This window comes from Rhinoderma darwinii, chromosome 3 (genome assembly GCF_050947455.1).
Source record: "Rhinoderma darwinii isolate aRhiDar2 chromosome 3, aRhiDar2.hap1, whole genome shotgun sequence".
Classification (NCBI taxonomy): domain Eukaryota; kingdom Metazoa; phylum Chordata; class Amphibia; order Anura; family Rhinodermatidae; genus Rhinoderma; species Rhinoderma darwinii.
This window is the reverse complement of record NC_134689.1, coordinates 228306921-228327039: the sequence shown is the minus strand read 5'-3', so window position 1 is coordinate 228327039 and position 20119 is coordinate 228306921. Positions and strand designations below refer to the sequence as shown.

Sequence of the window (20119 nt, the reverse complement as noted above, 5' to 3'; positions counted from 1 at the left end):
TGTCTCCTCTCATCTGGTGTCTGCATCGGCAAATCTGGTCGAAAGTCTGCACCAAATCAAGCACTATTTGGTGCAGATTTTTTTGGACGAAATTCCTTGCAGTATCTGGGTACTTGTGTTGCTCAGCTGTTTCTGTAACTCCCATGGAACAGGATGGAAAGAGCACGACACCCTCTACACTTAGCACCAGTCGCTGCCTCACCAAGCAAAAGTGTGTCAGGTGACCCCCATTCTCTATATAGTTGCGGGTCCCAGAACGGAGACCCACATCTATCAGACATTAATGGCATATCCTGTGGATATGAGATAAATGGCTTAGTTGGGAATACCCCTTTTGCAGTTGTTAGGGGTTATTTGAGGGCGACAAAGTTTTACTATAGTTTATCTATAATCTGCAGGGCTGTGGGCATATATCCATCTATTTACTCAAAACTTCACACATTTTGTGCTGTTCAAAATTAGCAACGTATAGTCCTTAGATAGAAATGTTTGTTGGGTACCCGGCAATACTGCTGTCGTACAAATGATAGCAGATTTCTAAAAATGTAAAGGAAAAAAATTGTTTAAAATGGGTTATGGCCTTGTTCCTAAAGTGCAGTTTTCAAGGCATTTTTTCAGTCCCAACCTGGACTGTATCCAAAAGGCAGCATAAGGCTGGATTCACACATGCATTTTTTGTTTTTTTTTTAGTCAAAGCCAGGAGTTGATACAAGTGGAAGGAAAAAGTATCGAAAAAAAAACCAGATACTCCTTTTGTATCCAGTCCTAGCTTTGGCTTAAACTGCATGTATGAACCCAGTTTTAGGCCCCTGCACAGGGCCGTAGCCATAATCACGGTCCGTTACGTTAACTTACTTTACATACATCAATAGTACGAAGCTAGATAACAAACTTATTATAGAAAAATGCCTTTTTCTCCATCCATTAGACTCTTTTTCACCCTTCCCCTATATCCTGATCATGCACTTATAATTCACTGCTGAAATCCATCTTCCATGAGGCAGAGAGGAGACATATTATCAGTCTCACTGGGAATCGGGTTACAGCTGCTGCCCGTAGAAGTCTATACAGAGGGGTGGAGGAAGATGTAGCTGTTGCAAACAAATGCAGATTTACACAGAGATGCTGCTACAGCTTCCACTAAGTCTCCTACTAATACATCCTAGTACTGAATTCACAGTCATTACGTATCCAAAATGTCCTCCAAGCTGCTGCTTCTATGTGTACCGGAGAGAGAGAAGATATAGGGGAGCAGGATCCTCTCTGTGTGCTGTGTATGGGAGACGAGGCAGCTAGTCTCTGCCCCCTCTGGATCAGATTTCAGGGACAGGACAACTGACAATTAGAGATGGAACCTACAGAGGGGGAAAACTGCAGAAAAATGCAGAGATAAATCATCTAATGGTCAGAAATAGTGTTATTTCTCATGTTCACACATATAGCAGCCTATACTTAAAGAGGCTCTGTCACCAGATTTTGCAACCCCTATCTCCTATTGCAGCAGATCGGCGCTGCAATGGAGATAAGAGTAACGTTTTTTTTTTTTTTTAAAACGAGCATTTTTGGCCAAGTTATGACCATTTTTATATTTATGTAAATGAGGCTTTCTAAAGTACAACTGGGCGTGTATTATGTGCGTACATCTGGGCGTTTTTACTTCTTTTACTAGCTGGGCGTTGTGTATAGAAGTATCATCCACTTCTCTAAACAACGCCTAGCTTCTGGCAGTGCAGACACAGCGTGTTCTCGAGAGATCACGCTGTGACGTCACTCACTTCCTGCCCCAGGTCCTGCATCGTGTCGGACCAGCGAGGACACATCGGTACCAGAGGCTACAGTTGATTCTGCAGCAGCATCAGCGTTTGCAGGTAAGTAGCTACATCGACTTACCTGCAAACGCTGATGCTGCTGCAGAATCAACTGTAGCCTCTGGTGCCGATGTGTCCTCGCTGGTCCGACACGATGCAGGACCTGGGGCAGGAAGTGAGTGACGTCACAGCGTGATCTCTCTCGAGAACACGCTGTGTCTGTGCACTGCCAGAAGCTGGGCGTTGTTTAGAGAAGTGGATGATACTTCTATACACAACGCCCAGCTAGTAAAAGAAGTAAAAACGCCCAGATGTACGCACATAATACACGCCCAGTTGTACTTTAGAAAGCCTCATTTACATAAATATAAAAATGGTCATAACTTGGCCAAAAATGCTCGTTTTAAAAAAAAACAAACGTTACTCTTATCTCCATTGCAGCGCCGATCTGCTGCAATAGGAGATAGGGGTTGCAAAATCTGGGGACAGAGCCTCTTTAAGTCACCTGATTTGACAAGTTCACTTTAAAAAAAAACCTTTTATAAACACCTGAACAAAGAAATAAAAAATACTACTAAAAAGGCTGGAAAAAAAACCTCTTTTACACACCTTTTAAATGGCAAATTTTTAAAGGGGTTATCTGAGATTATGAAAAATACAGAAAAGTACCTATATGTGTCTGAGTGCTCACCAGATAATGCAGTAGCTAACAAGTAATTATTTTTCATTATCTTCCCCAGCTCTGCGCAGTACGGCAGTTTTGACGTTGGCAGGACTTTCTGAGGGTGGGATTACAATGTAAAGGACTACACATCCCATGATTCCTCTCAGACTTTGCCTTTATTTTATTTATGTCTGAGTGCTCCTCTATTAAAAGGTGTGAGGCAATTCTGTTATTACTCACGTTTGCTATTGAACATGATCCCTCCCAGAGACAAGGAGCAATGAAGATAAGAGGCATGTGATGTGTGACATTTTGTACTTCAGTGAGAGGAGATTACCATGTTTTTAGAATACTAAACCTCACACACACAGGAGATAAACACCAGTAACCTGATCATGTGCCTGCATGTGAGGCATTTCCGTAAGGCTTCGTTCACATCTGCGTCATGTACGAAACCTTGACTGAATGACCTATGGTTTCCGTTTGTTTCAGTCAGGGTTCCGTTCATGAGTTCCCCTAATGGAAAGCTCAGACGGAACCCATGAACGGAGCCCTGACACAGATGTGAACGAAGCCTTAAGGGGGTTTTACACAGGACGATTATCGGGCAGACGAGCGTTCATATAACACTCGTTGACGATAATTGCCCTGTGTAAAGTGGGCAGCGATCAGCAGATGAACGAGCAAACGCTCAATCATCTGCTGGTCGTGTCTTTTAAAAAAAATAAAAGATCATTGTTGTCGGCGGCACATCTCCCTGTGTAAACAGGGAGACGTGCTTTCGACATGATAATAATGGATGGGGACGAGCTCCGAGTGACAGCTCCATAGCTCCGTGTGACAGGAGCAAACAAGCGCCGATCAACGATGTCTCGTAGATCAGCGCTCGCTGCATCGGCCGAGTGTCGACCGGTGTAGAAGGGCCTTTAGACAGTACATTAGTCAATGACTTATCTTTCTGCAGTTAAACTTTCTGCACACCATTTTTAAAGACTGAAAAACCCCTTTAAATGTGTGAATCCAGCCTAATATATGTAAAATTATTTTTTTTCCATGTGAGAGGTGTCCATATCAGTCATGACTTTTGAGAATTAGCTGTCATGTGTATGAGGAGCAACACTATTTCTGACCATTGTATGACTTGTATTCTGCATTTTTATCTTCTGCAGGCTTCATCTCTATTGTCAGTTGTCCCTTAACTCTGGTCCAGAGGGGGCAGAAACTAGCTGCTGTGATCTCTTACATACACAGCACACATAGAAGACAAGATTCTGCTCCTCTTTTTCTCTGTAGCACACCCTTAGAAACATCAGCAGTATGGAGGCCATTTTACAGCAGTACAGCTGTAAAATGCATGGAGGCCATTGAGGACCACGGGCAAAAAAACGCAGCGAAAAAGCTTTTTCCGCCTCCCATTGATTTCAATGGGAGGTTAGAAGCAGAACCGCGGCAAGAAAAAACATGCCGCTTTTTTTCCCTGCAAGAGGCTATAAGCCGCCGCAGAAAAAAACAAACCTCCACCTCTCATTGAAATCAATGGGAGGCAATTTCGGTTGTTTTTTGGCGCTGATTCGGACGCAGTTTCCGAATCAAATTCAGTGCCATAAAACTGTGAACTGGGCATAAGGGCTTCTCCACATTTATGCATCAACTGGCAGACAATCCGTTGCGGAAAATCAGCACCGTTTCATGCCTTTTTTTTTGCTGCAGAAAATAGGGCGGATTTTTGTTGTGTTTTTTTAGGGTATGTTCACACGATAGCAGGCATTTATGTGTGAAAAGACAGACTGTTTTCAAGAGAAAACAGCTGCCTCGTTTCACACGTAAATGCTCCTCTTCGTATTATGCGAGGCGTCTGTGACGCTCGTAAATCTTGAGCTGCTCTTCATTGAGTTCAATGAAGAACGGCTCAAATTACGTTGCAAAGAAGTGTCCTGCACTTCTTTGCCGAGGCAGTCAATTTACGCGTCGTCGTTTGACAGCTGTCAAACGACGATGCGTAATTTACAGGTCGTCTGCACAGTACGTCGGCAAACCCATTCAAATGAATGGGCAGATGTTTGCCGACGTATTGTAGCCCTATTTTCAGGCGTAAATCGAGGCATAATACGCCTCGTTTACGCCTGAAAATAGGTCGTGTGAACCCAGCCTCAGTGTGTTTTTTCAAGAACTGTGTGATGGTGATATTTCTTTTTCCTGTGATATCACTTCCACCCCCTGTAAGGAATTCTGCAGCATTTCCACAGCACATTATGCAATACATTAATACAGCAATAATTGACATGCTTTGGAATAAAAATTACACACCGCAGGTGAATTTCTGGACGGAATTATACTGCAGCGTGTGGATGACCTTTGTTAAATCACACCCACTTCGCTGCTATTGTATTCCGCTGCGTATTTTCCATCCGCAATTCCAGACGAAAAATAGGCAGCAATTCTATACGTGTGGACAAGCCCTTAAAAACACTTACTAGAGCCAGCAGCTCTGTGTGTCTGTCTCCCTTTCTCTCAGCAGCTATTTCTTCCACCCTTAATAAACTTAAATGAGGAGCAACCGTAACCTAATTCTTCAGTAAAACGGAAAATGCCTCTCGTCTTTGCCTCTCTCAAGATGGATTGTATTAGTGAATTCAGAGTGAATGATCAGTGCATGAGGGGGGGAGGGGTGTTGCTAATAAATTTCTGTAATAACATATATTACAAGGTTTCTTACCTTTGCTTGCACTATTGATTTATCCTAAGGGTATGTTCACACGAGGTCTTTACGTCCGTAATTGACGGACGCATTTCGGCCGCGAGTACCGGACCGAACACAGTGCAGGGAGCCGGGCTCCTAGCATCATACTTATGTACGATGCTAGGAGTCCCTGCCTCTCCCTGGAACTACTGTCCCGTACTGTAATCATGTTTTCAGTACGGGACAGTTGTCCGGCAGCGAGGCAGGGACTCCTAGCGTCGTACATAAGTATGATGCTAGGAGCCCGGCTCCCTGCACTGTGTTCGGTCCGGTACTTGCGGCCGAAATACATCCGTCAATTACGGACGTAATGACCTTGTGTGATGATGTATCACCTCATGTACTAATTGTCTTTGTGTAACATCTAAATGTTGTGCTTTTTTCTAAGTCATTCATTTGTTAACTTGCCTGAAGAAGGAGCCTCTGCGCTCTGAAAGCCGCATATAGAACTTTTATGGTTAGCCTATAAAGGTATCATACCTATTATACTTTTGTCTTTTTTGACACAAAAGTATTTAACATTTCATATTGTCTCTGGCTAACACGGTACTACACTATTTTTTACTGTACTTCGTGAAAATGGAGGATACCCCAATGTACCGAACACAGATGGATCTTAAAAACCTACTGAAGAAACTGGCACAACTGAATAGCGACATATTCTTCCTAACCAGATGCAAAAAGGAGAATCTTATCCCCAAAGGCCTCATGATCAAGAACCCAACGGAATATACCTACAACACTCACTTTTCACAGAAACTTTGCTACAGATCATCTGAAAGACTGCGGAATCACTTTATTGGATTTTTTTACAACAAGAAAAGAACCATCCAAAATGAGATTAATTCCCTAAGTGATACAATACAAGGACCTGGATCAAGTCTAACCAAGCAAGTATTAAAGGAATTCTACAATAAATTACAAAATCAACTTATCATCTGCAAACAAAAGAAACTCCACAGACTAAGGAAGAAATCGGGTCTCAAAATACAAGAAGGAAAGCAAAATCCACATAACCATTTGGATATACCATCCTCTGTTGTAAACCTCTCTCAGTATGAACCAAGCAAAATAGAAATTAATGTTCTATCTAAAGGTCTTACATTTTGTCCCACTAAATCACTTGACAGAGTCCAGTTTTGCAGTGACGATGAGGAATACTTCCGCAGACTGCGGCTGAAAGAATTCTTTTCTGACAAAACAGATATGACATCACAAGCCGGGATGGGAAAAGAAACCTCAAGAAAGAAGAAGACGACAAACTGGACCCCACAACCTGGATACAATCAAACTCTGGATTACTACATAGACTGCTTCAGAAAAAAAGTTAAATCTGAGATCTTGGACCAACAACACAAAGTAACACACAATCTCAGCATGGAGGAAAGGAATGCAACAAAATCACTAAAATCCAACAGAGACATCATCATCAAACCAGCTGATAAAGGAGGCGCTGTAGTGATTCTGAATACATCCGATTATATCCAGGAGGCACACAAACAACTCTCAGACAGAAAATACTACACCCTGCTTAATGAAGACCCCACCAAACAATACACAGTAGAACTTGTCCATATCATCAATAATTTCAACGCTGTATCAGACAGTTTAATGGACCTTATACCGGACAATCCCAGAATGGGAACATTCTGCATGTTACCTAAAATACATAAAGAAGGCAATCCAGGGAGACCAATCATTTCAGGTGTTGGGACTTTAATTGAGAATATTTCTGGCTGGGTAGAAAATCTTCTAAAGCCCTTGGTGAGGTGCACACCCAGTTATGTCCAGGACTCCACAGACGTCCTCTGCAAACGCTCAGCCCTAGGTCCACTACCAGAGGGAACAATATTGGCAACTATGGATGTGGAATCTTTATATTCTAACATCCCCCATAAGGATGGCATTGCCGCATGCCAACACTTTCTTCAAAAGAACAATCTAGCGACAGAGCCAGCCCTACAACTCATCAGGCTCGTACTCCATCACAATTATTTTTTATTTGACAAAGACATATATCTGCAATGTGTGGGAAGCGCTATGGGTAGCAAAATGTCACCACAATATGCTAACCTGTTTATGGCCAAACTAGAGGAGGAGTTTTTATCAACCTGCGCAACTAAACCTCTAGCATATTTCCGGTACATTGATGACCTGCTGATAATCTGGACAGGCTCTGAACATGAACTGCTTTCTTTCCTTAGGGATCACAGGCTGCCTAAGTTTGGGAGCCATTGACTGTATGTCAGGGTTCCTTTAAGAGTTCAAAGCATACTGAGTGGGTAAAAGCTAATTGGATAAGGAAAGCACATGGGGGGGAGGGGTTAAGTCAATAAAACAAGGAGACTCCACGCAGTGAGCCTGTTTTCCCGCTTCCTGGAATTGGATAAGAACCCCTAAGCTATTAAGTAGCAAACAGAGGAGTGATCCCTGAGAACATGGCGGAACAAGCATTGTTAGCTTTGCTGAGAGAAAAGATAGAGAAGGAAGGTGCTGCATGGCTTACCCCGCTCTTACGAGGTGGGTCAGAACAACCAGGTGGCTCGGTGTCCGAGCCGCGTGCTGACAGCGTGCGGCCTTCCAGGCGGTGCCGTCCGCCTTCGCGTCTAAGCCCATCCCCCACTAGACCAAGAAAACGAGGGAGGGCGCCTTTTAGACAAGCAGCGCAGCTGCATGTAGCAGAGCCAGAAGTGCGCAGTGTGGGGAAAACACTGCCGGCTCGCGGTAGGAGCGTACGTGCTCGCCGCCATGTCTCCCCTGCCCCGGTCCTGGGTAGTCGGCAGGCCGCGGAGGAGAGGCAGCGCACACCCCCGCGTGTAGCAGACGCGGCAGAAAGGAGTAGTGGGACGGCTGGTGTAGCTGTGCCGATACCGGCTGCTCAAAAGCCACCTGGCAGGCTTGCTAGGTGGTTTGGGAGGAGTTAGCACTCCTATAGGTGTTGCAAGAGACAGTCAGATAGCGGGAGATAGTGAGGAAGACTTCTTTGAGTGTATCCCTGGGACACCGCAAGTTACAGCTAGTGGACAGATAGGCAGATGTGTTTCCGACGGTGGATCCCACAGAGGTGGGAAGCAGGGCCGTGGAACGGACACATGCTCTGACTCTGGGTCTGATCGATCTGAGAGGCGTGGTAGGAAGAGATATAATGCCCGCAGGCGCCATACTACGAGAGATAGAAAAAGTAGACATAGGCAGCGCTCTCGGAGTAGAGGGTCCAGACGTCGTTCAAGGAGTTCGCAGAGGAGTCGGTCGGATTATCGCACGTCCTCGGTTTCAACCGGGGATTCAAGTGATAGATATAGCAGGAAGTCTCGTGGGCACAGACAACGTGGGCGGAGGAGCAGATCGGTTGACAGAAGACGGTGTAGACACACTTCGGTGGCAGCGTCCGCAACGGTTGTTCCTCCGCTGCCCACAACGAGGACTCCTGAGGTTCAGCCGGTGGTGCATCAGAGTGGTGAGTTGACATGTGGTCAAGCATGGAATAAAAGTAAAAATAGTGGTGATGAGATTTATGGGATGTTAAAAAATGTGTTGGAGAAAATGAGCGGGACGGAGATTCCGGTTAATGCACCAGGTGCGGAAGGGCCGCAGCCTGCGCAGGCTATGGGTAACAAAGGGATGTTGCTCAGAGACACATATTTTTGTGGGGTTGCCCCACTGGGGACATATGTAGATAACGATGTGAGAGAAAAAATCAAAAACTGTGAATATGTAGATATATGGTCGTTAGTGTCGCCTGAACAGTTAACAATAGATAAAGAAAGAAGATTTGATAAAACAGAAGATAAAAAGCCCAAGGTAGCAAAGACATTTGGGAACTGGATTCAGGCATTTGCGGTGTTGGCTAGCATAATTAGTCAAAATAAGCCAGAGAAGGCTTTCGAATTATTTACTTATTTAGATACTATTTACTCTGCTCACAAATTGCATGGTGGAACGGCGTGGTGGAGATACGATGAGGAATTCCGGCGGCGTTTAGCTATACGGCCAGACATAGGGTGGTCTTCAAAGGCCACAGATGTGTGGATTCAGTTAATGATGACGCAAAGACCCCAGAATTCCTTTCTCTCTACCTCCACCGCGCCCCCTCAGTCCGTGTCTGCCGGTCGCAGACCCGGTGCGTGTTGGCTATTCAATGAGGGGCATTGTAGATTTTTCGCTGCATGCAAATTTAAACACGAGTGCTCCATATGTGGAGGATCACATTCGGCTCTGCGGTGTTACAAGAGAGGTAAGGCCGCCACGAGACCAGTGGCCGCAGGTAAGCCAGAGGACGCCGGTGAGCGTCAAAAAGATGCTCCCTTGGCTAGACAGGTACCCCAGGAGACAGGAAGCAGAAATGCTCATTGATGGTTTCACACACGGTTTTTATATACCTCATGTTAGTCAATCTGCCTCGATGTTTGCTGCTAATTTAAAATCCGTTTTATCCCAGCCAATGATTGCACAAGAAAAAATAGATAAGGAAGTTCGTTTGGGCCGTATGGCGGGTCCTTTCATCGAGCCGCCGTTAGCTAACCTTCGAATCTCTCCCCTGGGGCTTGTGCCTAAAAAAGAGCCAGGTAAATTTCGTCTAATTCATCACTTGTCATTTCCATTAGGTGAATCAGTCAATGATGGTATACCAAGGGAGGAGGCGGCGGTGTCGTATATTTCCTTCGACAGAGCGATGCAATTGGTGGCAAAGGCAGGTCCTTTAGCGCTATTAGCAAAATCCGACATCGAGGCCGCTTTCCGCCTTCTTCCAGTCCATCCGGATTGTTTTTACCTCCTGGGGTGTCATTTGAATGGTTTATACTATGTGGACATGTGCTTACCGATGGGTTGCTCCATATCGTGTCGCTATTTCGAAATGTTCAGCTCATTTTTAGAATGGGTTGTGCGTTTGGAAACGGGCAATTCATCGGTAATTCATTATTTGGACAATTTTTTGTTCATAGGTCCTAGGGATGAAGATGTGTGTCTTTACACGTTGAATTCTTTCAGGTTCCTTATGAACAATTTTGGCGTTCCGTTAGCCGAGGACAAAATTGAAGGCCCAAGTTGGAGCCTTTCCTTTTTGGGTATACAGATTAACACAAGCAAGATGGTGCTCAGCCTTCCGGCGGAAAAAATTGACAAATTGAGTGAAGCTATCGGGAAGTGCCTTCTTGCAAAGAAGATTACACTGCATGATTTACAGTCGTTGCTAGGGCAGTTGGCATTTGCATGTAGGATATTTCCCATGGGAAGAGTGTTCTCGAGGAGATTGGCCATGGCAACGGCAGGTATAGCAAAGCCACATCATTTTGTAAGGTTACCTAAATTATTAAAAGATGATTTGAGGATGTGGAAATCGTTTCTGTCATCATATGAAGGTATTTCTTGTTTTATGGAAAAGGAGCTGGGGAATGCGGACTTGCAATTATACACTGATGCGGCAGGAGCTCATGGTTATGGGGCGGTTTTGGACAAAAAATGGTCGGCTGGTAAGTGGCCAGCAGATTGGTATAAAAAAGAGTTTACTAAAAATTTGACGTTACTGGAATTGTTTCCCATCGTGGTGGCGGTGGAGCTTTGGGGAGCGGAGATGGCGAACAAACGGATACTTTTTTGGTCAGATAATGAGAGCACGGTAATAGCCATCAACAAATTGACATCCAGTTCCCTTCCGGTATTAGCGTTACTCAGGCAGTTGGTTTTAAAATGTTTATCATTTAATGTGGTTTTCAGAGCGTGTCATGTGCCAGGTGTAATTAACGAAATTGCTGATGCGTTGTCTCGTTTTCAGTGGCTTCGTTTCAGGACATTGCATCCTCGGGCGGATCAGGAAGGATATCCTTGCCCTCCGTTTCTCTGGGACCTGCCGGAGAACAACTGACACCTCTGTTGCAGAATTCAATGTCATTAGCAACATGGAATTGCCATGGTAAGGCTTGGTCGGAATGGTTGGCTTGCGCTCATCCTGAAGAAATGATCTTGCCACAGACGTGTTATCAGATTACATTAAGGTATTTAGGTTCGTTAAGGGTAAAAGGCATGTCAGCGGCAGCGGCTAGAAAGCGGCTATCTGGGGTTGCCTTTGCGTTAAAATTAATTGGGGTTGAGGACGTGACAAAACGCTTTATTTTTTCCCAGATTTTGAAGGGTTGGAAAAAAGAAATGCGGACGACGGACGGCCGCCGCCCGGTGTCTTTTGTATTACTCCGGCGTTTGGTCGACGCTACGGCTTCGGTATGCGTTTCGGACTTTGAGTCCTGTTTGTTTAATTGTTCTTTTGCGCTTGCGTTTTTCGCAGCCCTTCGGGTCAGCGAATTAGTGTCGGAATCACGCGTGCGTCCATCTGGATTGTTCGCCGATGATGTGGTTGCGTTATCTGATTCTGTAAAGGTGAGAGTGCGACGATCAAAAACTGATGTTGCGGGGGAAGGGATATGGTTGACGATTTTTGGTTTAGATGCTCAATTTTGCCAGATCGGGACCATAAAAAGATACATGTCTATACGGCCTTTGGGCGTCAGTTTTTTGTTGCATCAGGACGGTTCCCCGTTATCAAAGTTTCAGTTTGCTTCAGTGTTTAAGAAGTGTCTCGGCAAGGTAGGGGTCCCCCCGAACGAGTTTGGCACTCATTCTTTTAGAATAGGGGCTGCTACTATGGCAGATGCAGCGGGTATGACTGAAGCAGAAGTAAAAAAATTAGGAAGATGGAAGTCAGATTGTTTTAGAAGGTACATTCGCCCTCATCTGTTAACATGTTGATCTCGAATGTTTTCCACAGGTGTTCGAAGACCGGCGGTTTGGATGATCGGTCATTCATATATTTACTGGGCAGCCCAGAGGGCGGCATATCGCCCGGGAGGTTTGGATCTTGGCTTCAAGCAAGCTGATGTGTACTGGAGGGGTATTCGAGGGCTAAAATAGCTCCAGGTCATGCCGGAAGTCGTGGCGGTTAGCAGAATGTCACAATCACCGACGGTTTTGGTGATCCACGCCGGTGGCAATGATCTTTGTTCAACTAGAGTGGCTGAATTGATTTCAATAATGCGCTCGGACTTTGAACGATTTGCGGCTTTCTTCCCGGACCTGGTAGTGGTGTGGTCCGAAATTGTGCCGCGGGTTTTATGGAAAGGTGCGAGGAATAAGGCATCCTTGGAGAGGACCCGTCGCCTTTTAAATGTCAGAGTATCCAGGCACGTCAGAGGAAAAGGGGGCGTGGTCGTAAGGCATCGCCAGTTAGAAGGTGACAATCGGGGTTTGATGCTGCAAGATGGAGTCCACTTAAACGACATTGGGCTGGACATATTTCTTTCCGGGTTGCAGGATGCCATAGACAGGGCCTTGTTTTTGCTTCAGGGGGTGGGTCGGAGTGCGGTGTAGTAGTACACCCGACTCCGTGTGGCGTGTTCGGAGGCTCTTGTTCCGTTCGTTGAATGGGTATTTGTAAATACGGGTCACCTGGCGAAACAACTAAGACATGCCCACCGAGGAGACGGTGGCCGGCATGCGAGGTGATAGTCATCGGAATATCAAGATAATATAGAATACGCAATGAACGGACAAGGTTTCCCTTTTGTTTATAAAATTGTTAATAAAAGCTGTGGCCACCCCCACTTTTCTCCACAAGTTGTCTCAGTGTTTATTAAAGTGTTTAGTTAAAATATTACTCAGTAGGGGTTACAAGGTACATGCAGTCATAAAAACTTCAACAAGTTCCATCCTACCATCAAACTCACTCTCAACTACTCTACATCTCAAATAAATTTTCTGGACATGACTATATACATGAGAGACAATACCATACAAACAACAATCTACCATAAACCTACAGGCCGTCCAGCATATCTGAGATGGAACAGCTTTCATCCGAGACACATAAAGAAATCCATCATCTACAGCCAGGCTCTGCGATACATACGGATCTGTTCAGACTGTGAATACACAAAACAACACCTGCTATCACTGAGGAATACATTCTTACAACAGGGATACCATCCAAAGATTATAGATGATCAGATCTACAGAGCAACAAGAATTCCAAGGAGCAATCTTCTGGAGTACAAAAAGAAGGAAGACAACAGCAGGGTTCCCCTAGTGGTCATATACAACCCCCTAATGAACATCTTGAGGAAAATTGCTGCTGATCTCCAACCTATATTTAACAAAGACAATAAACTGAAGGAAATATTCCCAGATTTACCACTCCTTGCCTACAAACAGCCACCAAACCTAAGGAATCTCCTGGTCAGAAGTGCTCTCACCACCATCAGAGACTGGCACTTTTCCTTGCAACAGTAGAAAATGCAAGACCTGTACCAACATCTGGTCATCAAACACCATCCACATACCAAACACGCAGCAGGACTATAAAATCACTGGCACGTTCTCCTGTACATCCTCCAATGTAGTGTACATGATCATGTGTACAAGGTGCATCAATAAAGGAATCTACATTGGAGAAACCATACAAAAACTACAAACCAGGATGAATCTTCACAGACATACAATAAAACAGGAGGTGGATACACCCGTGGGAAAACACTTCTCTGGACCTGATCACAGTTTGGCAGATTTAAAAGTCCTAAATACTAAAGGGTCATTTTAAAAACAACAGAGAAAGAAAAATGTGGGAATTCAAGATGATGATAAAATTCCAGTCATTGACACAAGGCCTCAATCTAACACCAGGATTTATGAGCCACTACATGGACACACGTCACGTCCCCCATCAGACTGACTCCAGATCCCTTAACTCCTAAGTCATCACCCCTATAACCTCAGTTTTATTGCCCCGGCTTATCTTAATGATGTATCACCTCATGTACTAATTGTCTTTGTGTAACATCTAAATGTTGTGCTTTTTTCTAAGTCATTCATTTGTTAACTTGTCTGAAGAAGGAGCCTCTGCGCTCTGAAAGCCGCATATAGAACTTTAATGGTTAGCCAATAAAGGTATCATACCTATTATACTTTTGTCTTTTTTGACACAAAAGTATTTAACATTTCATATAGTCAACTTTTTGACATTTTTTAAATGATTTGTGCACTTTTGCTACCATTTATTTCAACACTCAAGTGCATCTAAAATAGAAAAAAGAAGCAATAGTCTAGATTAAAAATATCCCAGTGTTTTGTGTATACAGCTTCTATGTAAACCCATTTGACTCCATGGTAACAGACTACAACCAAACACTGTTGTCTGCCCCCTCTTGCTAACCTACAGAAAGTAGGAGAAGGGACAGATGGAAGGGAGCAAAGCATGATTGCAGTATCCCACTATATACACAAGATTTGTGGTCTGAAGTCATGGAGACAAAAATGTCAGCTTGTAGACTTAAACAGGTTAAGGCCGCATGCACACGATCGTGCAGTATTTACGGTCAGTAAATACTGCACGGACGGGCCACAGTGTCACCCGCATTTGCGGTCTGTGCTTACAATAATAAGTATAGGAGCACGGTCCGTAAATGCAAAAAATAGGACGTCTCATTTCTACGGCCCGAACACACTCCCATAAATATACGGGAAGGTGTCCGTGGCTGATAGAAATTAATGTGTCAGTATTTTAGCAGCAATTACGAAACCATAATTGAGAATAAAAACTACGGTCATGTGCATGGGGCCTGATACTTTTAATCTGGAATAATTTCATCATTGTTTATCTTGGATGCATTAAAACAAATTCTTGCAAAGGTGTATATACCATTTTAAAGCAATGCAGCATATACTTTACTGATGCCTCAGCAGTTGAAATGCCTTTAGGCACTGGTGTAATTACAAGAATAAAATTCACTGGTTTTCAGCTTTGCAGTATTTTGTTGCAGACATTTTATGCCCTCACAACGAACAGGTAACTGTAAGGGTATGTTCACACGCTTAACAAAAAACGGCTGAAAATACGGAGCTGTTTTAAATGGAAAACCGCTCCTGATTTTCAGCGGTTTTTTTAATCAACAAGCGGTTTTTATGAACGATTTTGGAGCTGTTTTTCTATTGAGTCAATGAAAAACGGCTCCAAAATCAGCTCAAGAAGTAACATGCAGTTTTTTACGGGGCGTCTTTTTACACGCCGTTAGTTGAAAATGAGGCGTAAAATTACGCCCCGTCGGAACAGAACACTGTATTTCCCATTGAAATCAATGGGCAGATGTTTGTAGGCTTTCTGCTTCTGATTTTTCAGCCAGTTTTTGGGACGTTTACGGCCCGAAAAACGGCTGAAAATAGCCTGTGTGAACATACCCTAATACCTGCCTCCCAGCCTACCTACCTTTCGCAGGATTGTCCCACAAAACAGGCTGCAAAGTGGGTGGTTCTTATGCATATGTGTCCCAAGTGGCAGTCCTTGTAGACACTGAAGCGCCTAGGGAGAGTGTCAGGGACTGCAAGGGGTTAAGAAAGGATGGAACGGTTTAAAATAATGCCCAGGATCAGGATTGGTCAACAAGGGGTAAGAGGGGCGTGGTTAAGAAGATATAAGGCAGAGGTTTGGAGCAGGAAGCCCTCTTACCTTCAAGCTGCAGTGGAAGAAACACCCGCCCTCCCTCCCCTGGTGGTTTTGGTTTTGTTTTTTAAAAATTTTTCTACGGTTATATTCTTGTTCTGGCGTTTTTCTGGTTTTTTCGTAGATGTCACAGCTGGCGGAAAGTACGGCAGATGAAGACGGAGGTAGCACCCTACATGCCTGATGGAGACAGGGAGCATCGGCATTTCAGGAGGAGAGGAAATAAATAAATATATATATATGTCTTCATGCCGATGGTTGTAAATAATAATAAAGCTGTGGCCACTTCCACATTTGCATAAAGAAGGTGTTGGTGTGTTAATTCAAAGAAGGATGGTTAAGGTCCTGGGCAGGTAAAGTGGATAATGGGTCCTTGCCGTCCTTGGAGGTTTTGTAGGCTTTCCTGGGTGGATTGGACTGAGCTAAAAAGATAACCACAGTTCTGTCTTTGGTGTTTCCATTCATGTTCCTTATATATCATTCACTGTTTCCTATGTGCAACATACTGTCCTTCTTGAGGACATGTCGGACGCGATTTACCCGCTAAAGTGAAAAACGGCCCGAGTCTCACTCGGTTGTGTGCAACTGCCATTCCAGGAAAGTTGCATTTGTCAGTGCATAAATCGAATTGTGCATAAACACACTTATTGCTTCATGCAATGCTACATTTCATTTAATTAACACTTTGTAGTCGAGTCACATTTTGGAAGATGTCCTGGAATGCATATGGCCAGTCCAATGTCAGGTTTTATATGCCCATCTATGATAGCTAAGCCATCCATAGTCAGATCAGGTCAGTATTATAACCTCAGTTTTTTTGAGGTCTTCACCACCCCAATACCTGTAAAGGACAAGCACTGTATGATTGTGGATGGTATCAGGAATCAATATAACAACTAGTGCTCTTATTCATGAATTGTGTGTCTGGGAAGTTCGTGCATTACAAAAATGTTTCTTCCTCACTTTCTTCATGCAACATATTTGAAGCAGGAGAGTTGTCCTCATGGTTAGTATGTAGATGGAACTGGGTATGCTCAAGGACTATAGAAGATGCTTCGGACCTGCAACAGAAAACCATATAAGTGGTATGTTAGACAGTGTTTCTACAGCTCATACAAAAATAAAAGACATACCTGCCAATTTTCAAGCATCGCAAAGACGGACAACCGTGGAGTGGCACAGCAAATGTTTTTCCTTTTAAGCCATGCCTCTAATCCCGCCCAAACCTTGCCCATACACACCTGGTTCGGCCCACACAGTATAATGCCCCCATAGCTGCCACCATGCAGGATAATGCCTCCATAAGTGCACCCATACAATTTAAATCCAACACAGATGCCCCCATGCAGTATAATGCCCACACAGATGCCTCCATGCAGTGTTATGCCCAAACAAATTCCCCCATACAGCATAATGCTCCATAGCTGTCCCCCATACAGTATAATGCCTACACAGATGCCCCATACAGTATAATTCCCACACAGATGCCCCCATACAGCATAATTCCCACACAGATGCCCCATACAGTATAATGCCCCATACAGTATAATGCCCCCATAGCTGCCCTTATACAGCATAAAGCCCCATAGCTGTCCCTGTACAGCATAATGCTGCCACCATGCAGTATAATGCCCCCACAGCTTCCCCCATACAGTTTAATGCCCTCATAGCTGCCATTATACAGTATAGTGACCCCATAGCTGCCAGCATACAGCATAACGCCCCCATAGCTGCCACCATACAGTATAATGCCCCCACAGCTTCCCCCATACAGTTTAACGCCCTCATAGCTGCCCTTATACAGTATAGTGCCCCCATACAGCATAATGCCCCCATAGCTGCCACCATACAGTATAATGTCCCCTTAGCTGCCACCATACAGTATAATGCCCCCTTAGCTGCCCCCATACAGCATAAAGCCCCATAACTGCCCTGATGCAATATAATGTGACCTTCACTGCCCCATACAGTATAATGCCCCCTTAGCTACTCCTAGTGCCAGTGCCCACATAGACACTGCATTTTTATGATGTTTGGAAACTGCAGAGGCCAGAGGTTACAATAATGTTAATCAAAAAGAAAAAAAAGGTTTTTGGACCGTGTTAGCCAGTTAAAAAAACTTTTATTGCTCTCAGCAAGAGAAACAAAATAGCAGACTTGCATATATGATACCCTAATGGCTAACGAAGTGTGTGTGTGTGTGTGTGTGTGTGTGTGTGTGGCCTGATGAAGAGCCCTAATAGTCTCGAAAGCTTGCTGTTTAACATCATTTATTTTTGTTAGCCATTAAAACTATATCTGAAAGACTGCTATTTTGTTTCCATTAATGTTAATGAAATGGTATGATATCTCATCTACACGTTGCTTTTGAAAATGTGCTGCCATTCCACAACTTGCTCTATTAATTGCGTTTTGTATGTAGATTTGCCCATTGACTTCATTAGGATGAAGCAGCAGCATTTACCACTGTTAGGGTATGTGCACACACACTAATTACGTCCGTAATTGACGGACGTATTTCGGCCGCAAGTACCGGACCGAACACAGTGCAGGGAGCCGGGCTCCTAGCATCATACTTATGTACGATGCTAGGAGTCCCTGCCTCGCTGCAGGACAACTGTCCCGTACTGAAAACATGATTACAGTACGGGACAGTTGTCCTGCAGCGAGGCAGGGACTCCTAGCGTCGTACATAACTATGATGCTAGGAGCCCGGCTCCCTGCACTGTGTTCCGTCCGGTACTTGCGGCCGAAATACGTTCCGTCCATTACGGACGTAATTAGTGTGTGTGCACATACCCTTATGCTTGGAAGTGTAATCATGGTCTTCCATAGAAACCGTTCCAAGAACATTTCCTAAAACTGCAATCGGGGCAAACCTGCATGTATTAACTTGCCATGCTGCTGCTGTAAGCTTAAAGGCCATATAAGGCTATGTTCACACGCTTAACAAAAAACAGCTGTAAATACGGAGCTGTTTTCAAGGGAAAACAGCTCCTGATTTTCAGCCGTTTTTTAAGCAACTTGCGTTTTTGGCTGCGCTTTTTACGGCTGTTTTTGGAGCTGTTTTTCTATTGAGTCAATGAAAAACGGCTCCAAAAACGGCTCAAGACGTGACATGCACTTCTTTTTACGGGGCGTCTTTATACGCGCCGCCATTTGAAAATGAGCCATAAAATAACGCCCCGTAGGAACAGAACGCCGTATTTCCCATTGAAATCAAAGGGCAGATGTTTGTCTGCTTCCGATTTTTCAGCCATTTTTCGGGAAGTTTACGGCCCGAAAAACGGCTGAAAATAGCCCGTGTGAACATACCTTAAACCTTTTGGCATTTTCTTTTTTTTAATAAACAGGTCAGTCAGTGTAATTGGTGTAACTTTGTAAATAGTTTTTATGAAACATTTGTTTTACTTTTTGAGATACAGCTGAAAGCTGCTCTGTATTCTCTATACAAAGCAGCTGTATGTAGTGCTAAATCCTGATTCCGCACAAAAATGACAGCTCAGAAAAAAAAAAATTCTACTTACCCTGATCTCTCTGCTTCAGAGGAGGCCAGGCTGCAGGACGTCAGAGGGACGCATCGATATAACTACAGGTAAGTATAGGCTTTTTTTAGGTGCTGTTTTCCGCAACTGAGTATTTGGTGCGTTTTTTTTTTTGTACACAGCGTATCCGTCCTGTGTGAACATACCCTATGGCTGGATTCACACGAGCATGTTCGGTCAGTAAAGGACGGAACGTATTTCGGCCGCAAGTCCCGGACCGAACACACTGCAGGGAGCCGGGCTCTTAGCATCATAGTTATGTACGACGCTATGTGTCCCTGCCTCACTGCGGGACAATTGTCCCGTACTGTAATCATGTTTTCACTATGGGACAGTAGTCCTGAAATACGTTCCGTCCTTTACGGACCGAACATGCTCGTGTGAATCCAGCCTTACTGTGCTTTTATTTCAGTTTTGAAGTCATTTTTATTTGATTTGTAAGACGCAATGTAAAAAACGCATGTTTTTTGCCGTGATTTTGCAATGTGGTTTTTGGCTGTGTGGCTATTACAGGTGAAACTTATCGAAACCAGATCATTTTTGCTGTTAAACCAAAGGTATGACAGAACCATAATTTGCGGACTGCATGTAAAATAAGGTATTTTGTTAATATTAACACTTTACAAGTTTGTTTCCTTTACACTCCTTAAGATTTTGGGAAAAAGTTTTTACATTTCTTAAAATCTAAATTTGGTTAACTGTTCTGAAGTATGACAAAGTTTAACCCGTTAGTGACCGCCAATACGCCTTTTAACGGTGGCCACTAACGGGCTTTATTCTGATGCATATGCCTTTTTACGGCACTGCATCAGGATAAAGTAAACAGAGCAGGGAGCCGTCAAATCTCTCTGCTCTCAGCTGCCAGAGGCAGCTGAGGGCGTC

At 44.1% G+C, this 20119-nt stretch overlaps 1 protein-coding gene across 2 annotated transcripts in view; it reads right to left on the bottom strand.

Moving 5' to 3' along the window:
* Positions 1–15706: 15706 nt before the first annotated feature.
* Positions 15707–20119, bottom strand: part of IL15RA (interleukin 15 receptor subunit alpha) — a 99425-nt gene continuing 95012 nt past the window's right edge. The window contains exon 8 of one of the 2 annotated variants that reach the window (XM_075855087.1): positions 15707–16753. In XM_075855087.1, coding sequence (XP_075711202.1) covers positions 16633–16753 — 121 coding nt within the window. In that variant the 3' untranslated portion in view covers positions 15707–16632. The remainder of the gene's footprint in view (positions 16754–20119) is intronic. The other variant, XM_075855088.1, reaches the window with a different exon arrangement.